The following is a 12060-nucleotide window of genomic DNA, read 5'->3' as shown; positions in this document are numbered from 1 at the left end:
GGTGAAACCCCATCTCTACTAAAGATACAAAAATTAGCCCAGAGTGGTGGTGGGCGCCTGTAATCCTAGCTACTTGGGAGGCTGAGGCAGGAGAATCACTTGAACCCCAGGAGGCGGAGGTGGCAGTGAGCTAACATTGTGCCATTGCACTCCAGCCTGAGCAACAAGTGTGAAACTAAATCTCAAAAAAAAAAAAAAAAAAAAACCCTAAAACACTTTCTTTTTTTGGCTTATAGTATAAAACACTCTTCTGTGTCCCTTCATTCTTATTTCTTTGCTTCTTCCTTAAGTCTTGATGTCCTTGGTCCTTTTTCCTTTTTCATTCATCCACCCCTTTGGCTTCTCTCACCATCTTTGTATATATACGTGCCATATAAAAAGTTGGTGATATGTTTTATATTCAATTTTAGACCTCAGATTTAATATATATAAATAGCCAGGCACAGTGGCTCATGCCTGTAATCCCAGCACTTGGGGATGCCAAGGCGGGCAGATCACCTGAGGTCAGGAGTTCCAGACCAGCCTGGGTAACACTGTGAAACCCTGTCTTACTAAAAATACAAAAATTAGCCGGGTATGGTGGCGGGTGCCTGTAATCCCAGCTACTTGGGAGGCTGAGGCAGGAGAATTGCTTGAACCCGGGAGGTGGAGGTTGCAGTAAGCCGAGATTGTGCCATTGCACTCCAGCCTGGGTGACAAGAGCGAAACTCCATCTCAAAAAAAAAAAAAAACAAAATTATGTAAAACATATATATGCTTATATATAATATATACTAGTATATTGTATATAGTAATATATAATATATAACATTAACATCTTAAATATGCAATATAATATTTAATGTAAAATATATTACCATCTTCATATATAATATAATTATATATTTTATATCATATATAACATATATATAAATATGGTAATGTTCATTAGGCACAACAGTGGGAGAGCTGGACACACTGGCATGTGACTACAGGCACATGTCACTGTGCCCAACTCTCCCTTTGTTTTTTTTTCTTTTTTTCTTTTTTGTTTTTTTTGGAGACAGTCTTGCTCTGTCACCCAGGCAGGAGTGCAGTGGCGTGATCTTGGCTCACTGCAACCTCTGCTTTCCAGGTTCAAGCGATTCTCATGCCTCAGCCTCCCAAGTAGCTGGAACTACAGGCATGTACCACCACGCCCGGCTAATTTTTGTATTTTTAGTAGAGATGGGGTTTTACCATGTTGGCCAGGCTGCCAGTCTCAAACTCCTGGCCTCATATGATCCAACCGCCTCAACCTCCCAAAGTGCTGGGATTATAGGAGTGAGCTACCACATCTGGCCCCATTGTTTCTTAAGCTCTCTAACATATAAAATATATTGCAATCTTTATATATATTGCATATATATATATAAGTCCTAAAATTGAATTGAATTGAATATCAATATGTTAACTATCTTTTATATACTATATATATATATAGGGGTCTAAAATTGAATTGGACCAGGCGTGGTAGCTCATGCTTGTAATCCCAGCACTTTGGGAGGCCGAGGCGGGTGGTTCACTTGAGGCCAGGCGTTTGAGATCAGCCTGGCCAACATGGTGAAACCCCATTTCTACTAAAAATACAAAAATTAGTCAGGTGTGGTGGTGCGCACCTGTACTCCCAGGTACTCGGGGGGCTGAGGTGGAAGAATCGCGTGAACCTGGGAGGCAGAGGCTGCAGTGAGCCGAGATCACACCACTGCACTCCAGCCTGGGCAACAGAGTGAGATTCCATCTCAAAAAAAAAAAAGAAATAAAATTGAATTGAATATCAATATATTACCATCTTTATATATATTTTATATATATAAGGTCTAAAATTGCATTTGTTTTCTTTTTCTTCAAATTCTTTCCTCCTTCGTCTCATTGAATGGCACCAGTTCTACCCAGTTTCTTAAGCAGAAACTTTTGGATTCATTACTTATTTTTTATTATTTTTTTGAGACAGAGTCTCACTCTGTTGCCCAGGCTGGAGTACAATGGAGCGATCTTGGCTTACTGCAACCTCCGCCCTGGGTTCAAGCGATTCTCCTGACTCAGCCTCCCAAGTAGCTGGGATTACAGACGCCTGCCACCACGCCCAGCTAATTTTTGTATTTTTAGTAGAGACTGTGTTTCACTCTGTTGGCCAAACTGTTCTCGAACTTTTGACCTCAGGTGATCTACCCACCTCGGCCTCCCAAAGTGCTGGGATTACAGGCGTGTGCCACTGTGCCCGTCTTGGAGTCATTCTTGACTTCTCCTTTTCCCTTATTCCCCACATGTAGCCTGTTTGCTTCTGCCTTGTTAGTATTTCCCAATTTTGTTCACTTCTTTCTCCCACTGTTACTGCCCATTAGATTTCAGCGTTAGTTTTTGCATTGCCTTCTAAATTATTTTTCTGCTTCTAGTTTGGCGCCCTGTTCCATTGTAGATGGGGTGCTACTGCCTTCAGCATAAAGTTTGACATCCTTAGAACGTTAGACACATAAACAGGATCTCTGGGCCACTTACTACTTTTTCTAACTCATACAAATATGCAGTCCAATAAACACACAGGCACACACACACACGAAAGAGGATTATGAGCAGGGATCTTACATGATGAAATTTGACTTCAAATTGATAGTTCTGCCTGTCTCTTTTACCTGTGACACTCTTTCCTCAGAAGCATGGCATGGCCATCTCACTCACTTCCCTCAGGTCTCTGCTCAAATATCACCTTCTCAATGAGGCCTACTCTTACCACGCCATTTAAATGGCTCCTGGCATTCTACACAGCCTGCTCTACTTCTTTTTTTCCGTAACATTTTTGACTTTCTAACATATAATTTACTTTTTAAATATATTTGTGTTTATTGCTTATTATCACTAGCCTGTGAGCTCCACGGGAATAGGGATCTTTGTTGTTTTTATTCATTAATACATTTCAGTAGCCTAGAATAGTGCCTGACATACAGTAGGCATCCAAAAAACATTAATTGAGTGAGTGAAGGAACCAATTAACAAATAAGTAGTAGTTAATAATTTTGTTTTCTAAAATGTCCACACTGGAAATATATGAATATGACACTCAGATTTTAATTTTTTGCAGAAATGGCTATTCATACAAAGTGGCAGTCGCATTGTCTCTTTTTCTTGGATGGTTGGGAGCAGATCGATTTTACCTTGGATACCCTGCCTTGGGTGCGTATGTTTGATTAAAAAAAAAATCCTTATGAAACCTACATTTTAGTGAATTGTATGTGTTCTTATAGATTAAATCTCTGTGTATTTATTATAAGTTCTGTATAATTGGAGTTGAGTAGTTAACATTCTTCTGTGAGTATAGAGCTATCAGTTAGCCCAACAGTTCAGCTTAGGTAAGAAATACTGACTTTTCCTGTTTTCACCTTTATGAAAACACACAGAAGATAGTGTAGGCATTTACTTAAGATAGTAGACTGAAACTGTCACTGCTAGTGCTGGGCACACACTGGATGTTTAGTAAATGTTTTATGAACAAATGTACATCCTCTGCCACTCCAAAAAATATTTCCTTCTGCCCAAATCTTTTTCATCACTGCCCTGGGATTAGAAACTATGCACTTGGGCCGGGCGTGGTGGCTCTCGCCTATAATCCCAGCACTTTGGGAGGCCGAGGCGGGTGGATCACGAGGTCAGGAAATCGAGACCATCCTGGCTAACACGGTGAAACCCCGTCTCCACTAAAAATACAAAAAATTAGCCGGGCGTGTTGGCAGGCGCCTGTAGTCCCAGCTACTTGGGAGGCTGAGGCAGGAGAATTGCTTGAACCTGGGAGGCGGAGGTTGCAGTGAGCCGAGATCACACCACTGCACTCCAGCCTGGGTGACAGAGCAAGACTCTGTCTCAAAAAAAAAAAAAATACAACTATGCACTTCTTTTAGAACAAGTTGGGGTTGGAACTTTGGTGACCAGCTTGAGCTGGAGTGGGAGCCCTGACTTCTATCACCCTTAGCCCCGCTCTCTATATCTTCCTTCTTGCTGTAATCACATTTACCGTAGTTACTAATGCTTATGAAAACTATTTACATTTTTACGATAGCTTTTGTTTAAACAGTACTTTCACATGCCTGCCCTTATTGAAGCCTTACAACCCTCTGAGTTTATCATCCTCTTTAAATCCTCTTTAACAGGTAGGGAAACTGTCACCAGAGAGGTTAAGGGATTTACTGAGTCTAGAGGCTTTCCTTTATTCTGTGACATATTTGTTGTTATCATCTTTGTTTTATGGATAGGAAAATTGTCACGAGATTAAGAGATTTACCCAAGGACACTCAGCTAGTGACCTCAATTTGAACCCAAATTTTCTGGCTCCAGAGATCATGCTTTATTTACTGTAGTAGTCTGCTTCTATATTAGCCCTTCACTGAGCAAATTTAAAGTTTTTGAATGCTCTGCCTTCTAGCTAGCAAAGCTAACCTTATTTCTTCCATGTTGCTACCCACAAAAGATCAAAGAGAAGTCTTCACTGTGGGGTTGATGGTAGGTATATTTCTGATAGCTGTACTAAAACTCAGTGTTGTAAGTTCCTAAGTAAAAGTCATAAAGTACTATATATACTTGTTTAATTAAACATTCAACATTTAAATAACTAAATGATATGGAAATAATGATGAAGGTCACAGTGTATATTGGTTAAAAATAAAATAAACATGTTAGTAGGCCAATTTATGGTACAGCACCATAGCAGAACCATAACAAAGTGCTATGAGAGTAAGGAAAAGGGACTGACGCAGTTGACTGAAGGAAGTTCTTAGATGTGGTGACATTTGAGCTAGGTTTTGAAGGATGAAAAGATTACAGAAGTTGAAGGCATGGCAGGGAACAGCATGTGTAAAGTGTATAGGTGTACACTGAGAGATGAGGGAATAATTTAGCTGATTGTGTAGCAGGAACATTGCAGGAGGTGACACTGCCTACAGAGGTAGTCTGTGGTCCGATTATAAAATGCTTTGAGTACCTTGCTGTGGAGTTGGGTCCTTTAGATATCAGAAGTTATCCTTTTAGGTATCAGAAGCAATAAAATATTTTTTCTTTTTCTTTTTTTTTGTGACAGGGTCTCACTCTGTTGCCCAGGCTGGAGTGCAGTGGTGCGATCTCGGCTCACTGTAACCTTAGCCTCCTGGGCTCAAGGTATGCTCCGTCCTCAGCTCTGCCCGAGCAGCTGGGACTACAGGCATGTACCACCACGCCTGACTTAATTTTGTATTTTTTTGTAGAGATGGGATTTCGCCATGTTGCACAGGCTGCTCTTGAACTCGTGGGCTCAAGCTGTCCTCCCACCTCAGCCTCCCAAAGTGCTGGGATTACAGGGAAGAGCCACAGTGCCTGGCCAGTTTAAAATTTATAAATATTTTAAATAAATTTTAATTTCTATTAAGAATCCAAGGTTAAGAAATTTAGGCATTTTTATTTTAAATGATCACTGCCTTAAAAAAAATTCTTAACTACGTAATACAATGTTGACTGCAATGAAAGTAGTTATAGACAAAATCTAAAATTCAGTTTTTTGCCGGGTGCAGTGGTATGTGCCCATAGACTCAGCTACTCAACAGGCTGAGGTGGGGGGATTGCTTGAGGCCAGGAGTTTGAGGCCAGCAGAGACAACATAGTGACATAGTGAGATCCCATTTCTACAAAAAAGAAAAAAATAAATAAATAATCCCATTTTAAAACTAAACTTACTTAATCTTTCTTCATGGTTATGAAAAGCAGTAGTCCTACTTATATATAGCGCTTTTTTTTTTTCCTTCATAATGCTAATTATAAATCTGTTAGCCTCAGGGATTTGTTTATTCATTCACTTCAGTCTTCCTCTGGAATGTACATTCTGTTTTTTTTTTTTTTTTTTTTGAGCGGAGTTTTGCTCTTGTTGCCCAGGCTAGAGTGCAATGGTGCGATCTCAGCTCACCGCAACCTCCACTTCCTGGGTTCAAATGATTCTCCTGCCTCAGCCTCCCGAGTAGCTGGGATTACAGGCATGCGCCCAGCTTATTTTGTATTTTTAGTAGAGACAGGGTTTCTCCATGTTGGTCAGGCTTGTCTCAAACTCCCAACCTCAGGTGATCTGCCTGCCTTGGCCTCCCAAAGTGTTGGGATTACAGGCGTGAGCCAGTGCCTGGCCTCGAATATACATTCTTAAAGGCAGAAGCCTCATCTGTCTTATGCAAGTTGGTGTCCTAAACAGAACTTGACAGACGGTAAGACTCTGATAAATATTTGTCATGAATATCAAAAAAGCTAGAAACAGGCTAAATGTTCACTAGGGAGGAACTGTCTCAGAAAATTAAGGTACAGTGTATAACAGGGCAGAATACTATGTGCCATTTAAAATAATGACATAGAAATATGTTTATTGGGAAAGTAATGTAATAACACCCATAACAGAGTAAGGAATTTAAGAAAATCTAGATATTTTGCTACAGAACCCCTTCTTAAGGATGCTTCACAAAAATGAACATGAGAGGTTTCTGCTAAGATAAAATATTAGATAAGGGAAGAATATCTTTGTTTGGAACTGGTAAATATTACCTACACCTGGAGTAATACATTTAAGGAAATTAGAGAACAGATCAGAGATGATATTTAAAAGTTTAAGGAACTAACAAATTTATAGTGACAGAAAGCAGATAAGTGCTTGCTGGGGAAAGACTGGGGCAAGGAGAGACAAGAAATAGAAATTACAAAGGGGCGTGAGGAAACTATTAGGGGTGACAGATATGTTCTTTTTTTATTATAGTGATTGTTTCACAGGTGTTTACAAGTGTCAAATTTATCAAATAGTACATTTAAATATGTACATTGTATGTCATTGTATGTCATTGATGTCATTGTATGTCATTTTAATGTATGTCATTTATAGCTCAATAAAGCTGTTTTAAAAAATCAAGAGGCTGGGTGTGGTGACTCAAACCTGTAATTTCAACATTTTGGGAGGCCAAGGCAGGAGGATCACTTGAGGCCAGGAGTACAAGGCCAACTTGGGCAACACAGTGAGACCCTTGGAAATAGTGAGAAACTGCAAAGGAAAGAAGGAAGGGAAGGAGGAAAAAAGGAGAAAGGAAAAGAAGGAAAGAAAGAAAGAAAAGAAAGAAACTCCTGGAGTAACACATTTAAACTTACCAGTTCAGTGTTAAAAAAAAACTTGAAGGTTTAATCATTGCAGTGACTTACAGCATATCTTACTCCAAACGTGTGATGTTAACTATGGTCTATCTATTTCTACAAATTTAAGGCAAAGGATAATTTTAGTAATGAAGTTTCCAATAATGCCACCTTAACCTCGTTTTACGTTTTCAAATATAAAAATACTTTATGAACACAGATAGGAAGGGCAATAAGAATTAAGCGAGGTAAGATACATTTGATAAATGTTAGCCCAGCAACAACTTTTGTTGTCACTATTTCTGCTACTACAGTTATTATAATCAAAACCTTCATTCATCCCTGAGAGGTATGAGAAAAAAAATAAAAATAAAAAAAAGAAATTTAGGCCAGATGTGATGACTTGTAATCCAAGCATTTTGGGAGGCCAAGACAGGAGATCACGTTATCCCAGGAGTTCAAGACTAGCCTGGGCAACATAGTGAGACCCTGTCCCTACAAAAAATTTTAAAAAGTAGCCGAGCATAGTGGGTTACGGGGCAGGGATAGGGTGGCATGTGGCTTCAGACAGGCAGGTTAGGGAAGACTTCTCTAAAGAAGTGGCCTAAAAGGAAGAACAATCTTGAAAATGGCACAATAAAAGCCAAAGCCCTGATGTGATTACCTATTCTTCATGGATTAGCAGTTAAAGATATAACTTTAGAGGGACCATACTTAATATTCTCTCTCTTTTTTTTTTTTTTTTTTTGAGACAAGGTCTCCCTTTGTTGCCCAGGCTGGAGTCCGGTGGTGCAGTCTCGGCTCACTGCATCCTCTGTCTCCCAGGTTCAAGTGATTCTCCTGCCTCAGCCTCCTGGGTGGCTGGGATCACAGACGTATGCCACCATGCCTGGATAATTTTTGTATTTTTAGTAGAGACAGGGTTTCACCATGTTGGCCAGGCTGGTCTCGAACTCCTGACCTCAGGGGATCCACCTGCCTCAGCCTCCCGAAGTGCTGGGATTATAGGCATGAGCCACTGCACCTGGCCAGTGTTCTTTTTTATAAACAAATTGAAGAAAGAAAAACTATGACATTCTCAAATTTCTACTAACATGCTATGTGAAGAGGAATACATTTCGGAAATATAAAATACACTGAGTGGATAAAATCTCAGCAGACAATTTTCTTTGGGTTACTATAGTACCATGCGACTAATGAAAAAACGAAGGGAGTTATTATTAAGGTAATGGATGGAATGATGGGAGTGTTTGGGAAGCAGAAATATGAGAATATTTGTCAATTTATGCAACAAATATTGAGCATTTACTATGTGCCAGGCAGTGTCGTTGGCACTAAGGACACAGGAGTAAAGAAAACAGATAAAAGGCCCTGCCCTAATGGGGCTTCTATGCGACAGATAGTAATCAAAGATAAAATGTTAGGTAAGTAAGTGTTTTGAGGAAAACGAAAAGCAAAATTTTTAGTTATTTCTGTATTTTAATAGTTATTAACTTATTGCCACCGTGTTATTTCTGTACTTACAACATTATTCTGCTATATGTGGGGGAAAAAGTCATCTAATGTCCCAACATAGTTCAATCTTATTTGTGTATTCTCAGGTTGTGGGAGGTGATCTCATCCTCACAGGAGTTTTAGCTGGCATCTATTTGTAGTTGATATATGGAACTACATTTTCACAAAGAGTCTTGTCTTATACCATTTTTATATCTCATATGAGATGTCTTGTAAGAAACTCAAGTTTAAATTCATAAGAGATTAATCATCCCACCCCCAGGCCACCCCAATCCGCCTCTTACAATTGTTTTTGGGTCATATTGTTGTAGATGTCTCATATTAGATACTCTGTTATCATCTATTTTAGCATCTGAGCTCTTGGGTTGGGACCAAGGACAAAGCTGTATATAGTGATCAGCACAGAGTTGTTGATTTTGACTATAGAGCTAATAAACAGGAGATCCTTAGGAAAAGAAATATGTAAGATAAATTAAAGGTAATTGGATTGCTAATAAAATTTTGCAATTTTACAACAAGAGCAGTGTTTTTTCCTGATTTTTTTTTTTTTGGCATGACAATTTATATATTTTAACTCTCCAAATGTATAGTGAATTTTGGGTCACATAATGTATGAAGTCTAAATAAGTAATTAAGGATTTTAGGACTAAAAGATGTTTTGTAACTGGTGTATTGAGATTTAAAGATTATTTCCTTAGGCCTTTTCTCCTAGAAATTTTGTTAGATTATATTGAGGTTTTTTTTCAGTTACTAATGTTTATTTGTTAAGGGAACTAATACATTATTTTTTGGCATTTCTATGTAGAGGGTTCCTTTAAACTCTTCTCATTTTCAGATGAAGATTTGATTTTTTAAAGTGTTACTTTTATGTTCTTGATATAAAGAGCATTATATATATATATATATATGTAAAATAATGGTGTATTGGAAAATGGAACAGTTCGTTAATATTTAGAAGACTTTCCAGATTATAAATGACTTTACCTTCTTTTCTAGGTTTGTTAAAGTTTTGCACTGTAGGATTTTGTGGAATTGGGAGCCTAATTGATTTCATTCTTATTTCAATGCAGGTAAGTTTCTCAATCTAGAATATAAACTACTTTTACATTCAAAATTGAGTTCTGTGATCTCCTGTTATACTTAAAATGATTAGTATACAAGGAAACAGATATGAATGGTTGTTTTCATTTGTCTTCATGTACTAGTGCTCTACCAGTTAGTAGTTCTCAAAGACATAAGAAGTTCATTAAAAAATTCCATGCTCAAATATGATTTGTAAATGTGAGTTCAACTGAGTTAAAGAAGTTTCTTTACTGAATAACTTCTCAAAAGCTTTTTAATATATGTTGTCTCCAAGAGGGATTGTGGTTGTTTTTCAGACCGTTTCTTTTCCTCATGGTTACTGTCACCTTGTCAATTACCATAAAAGCATTGATAGGATTCTGTTATACATATGGACATTGTGGAGGCAGAGACAAGATTTTCTTTTGCACTGGACAGGCCTTCTATCCTAGTATTGTGTTGTTTGCAAATTACAGAAACTGAAATCCAGCTAGCTTAAGCTAAAAAGGAAAAAAAAAGGCGGGGGGCGTTCTTTAGAAAATCTGAGAATGTAGACCAGATATGTATAAACAAATGATACACATGTTTGGGGCTCTCCTGATAACTTATCTTGCTTTTCTCCTTAGCCTCATTTTCTCCTGCTGCAGTGAAGCTGGGGGCAGGCATAGTTTGTGAAATGCTGTCCGTAACATTTGAAAGTGCCACCAGATGTTTTCTGTTAAATTATGTAGAACTGATTGTGGTTAACTCATGAGGATTCTTAGAGAAAGAGATGAATTTTTCACAACAAATGTTGACAAACAGCATTTCAACAAGCATTTAGGGAGCACCTAACATCTTCAGCAAGTGTGTCAGTGTGCATTTAGAGCATCATCTGTTTTGCTCTGCTTTCTCATATAGTACTTCCACTCTTCAATTCTGTCTGCTTGATGTTATCATTATGCTTTAAAAGAAAGTCACAATCTAGGAGATTGGGATACCATACTGTGAGGAGGAGGCAGCATATGGACCAATAAGATACCAGAATTAAACAAGGAAAATATTTGGTTTTAAAGTTGGAATTTTCCTGTCTGTACTCGTAAACATATGCCTAACCAAATATCCTGCCTTCTCTGACTGTGGGACAGGCATGCAGGCATGAAGAGGCTAAGGTACTTGTGCACATATGCTTAGAAATGAGTTTCTCACTTTCAGTGAGGATCCAAGGAATTTAATGTATTATTGGGATTCTTTGAGTTAAGATACTCACAATTCAAAGTGTCTTTGAAACTGAACCATTTAGTTAATATTTTCATGCTGGGTTCTTTGGTGATATTATTGCATTGTAGCTTTAGTTATATCAAATTATAGAACTATAGAACTAATTTGATTCAGCCACTGCTTTCTGATTCATTTATACCTGAACTTTTTACAATAAAAACTTTTTTTTTTTTTTTTTTTTTTTTTTTTGAGACAGGGTCTCACTCTGTCGCATAGGCTGGAGTGCAGTGGTGTGATCTGAGATCACTGGCAACCTCTGTCTTTGCCTCCTGGGCTTAAGCGATCCTCCCACCTCAGCCTCCCAAGTAGCTGAGACTGCAGGTGTGCACCACCATACCCGGCTAATTTTTGTATATTCTGAAGAGATGAGGTTTTGCCATGCTGCCCAGGCTGGTCTCCTGAGCTCAAGCAATCTGCCCACCTCAGCCTTCCAAAGGGCTATTATTACAGGCATGAGCAACTGCACCTGGCCTCTAGTTATTTAACTTAAAGATCATCTGGGATTAGGAGTTTATCACATTAAGAAATAGAGTGTGTAAACATCTGCAGTAAATTTCCCTAAATAAGACATTTTCACAGGTGTGGTCAGTTTAGACTGCTTTCAAATTGAGGGAGATTATAATAAATCCATTTCAAGCATAGCCAAATAAGATGGGTAGCCTTATTCTTCATGTCATTTAACATATTTCACATTTGATGTTGACATCATCAGTTTTAGAGGAGCATTCCTGGGCTCGAGTGATCCTGTCATCTCAGCCTCCCAAAGTGTTGGGATTACAGGCATGAGCCATTGCGCGTGGCCCTGGCTCATTTTTTTATTTTTCTTTCCTTCCCCATTCTCTCCATGACTCACTCACTCTCTCTTTCTCTCTCTCTCTCTTTCTCTTTCTTTTCTTTTCTTTTCTTTTCTTTTCTTTTCTTTTCTTTTCTTTTCCTTTCTTTCTTTTCTTTCTTTCTTTCTTTCTTTCTTTCTTTCTTTCTTTCTTTCTTTCTCTCTCTCTCTTTCTTTCTTTCTTTCTTTCTTTCTTTCTTTTCTTTCTTTCTTTCTTTCTTTTCTTTCCTCTCTCTCTCTCTTTCTTGCCTTTCTTGTCT

At 38.3% G+C, this 12060-nt stretch overlaps 1 protein-coding gene across 2 annotated transcripts in view; it reads left to right on the top strand.

Annotated features, from left to right (window-relative positions):
- The window catches only part of TM2D1 (TM2 domain containing 1), a 48251-nt gene that overhangs the window by 15161 nt on the left and 21030 nt on the right, over window positions 1-12060 (top strand). The window contains exons 4-5 of one of the 2 annotated variants that reach the window (XM_011988926.1): window positions 3098-3189; window positions 9643-9716. In XM_011988926.1, the coding sequence (XP_011844316.1) occupies window positions 3098-3189; window positions 9643-9716 (166 nt within the window). Of the gene's footprint in view, window positions 1-3097; window positions 3190-4160; window positions 4518-9642; window positions 9717-12060 lie in introns of those variants that run through there. The other variant, XM_011988927.1, reaches the window with a different exon arrangement.

This window comes from Mandrillus leucophaeus, unplaced genomic scaffold (assembly GCF_000951045.1).
Source record: "Mandrillus leucophaeus isolate KB7577 unplaced genomic scaffold, Mleu.le_1.0 Scaffold341, whole genome shotgun sequence".
NCBI lineage: Eukaryota > Metazoa > Chordata > Mammalia > Primates > Cercopithecidae > Mandrillus > Mandrillus leucophaeus.
This window is presented reverse-complemented; position numbering and strand designations above follow the sequence as displayed.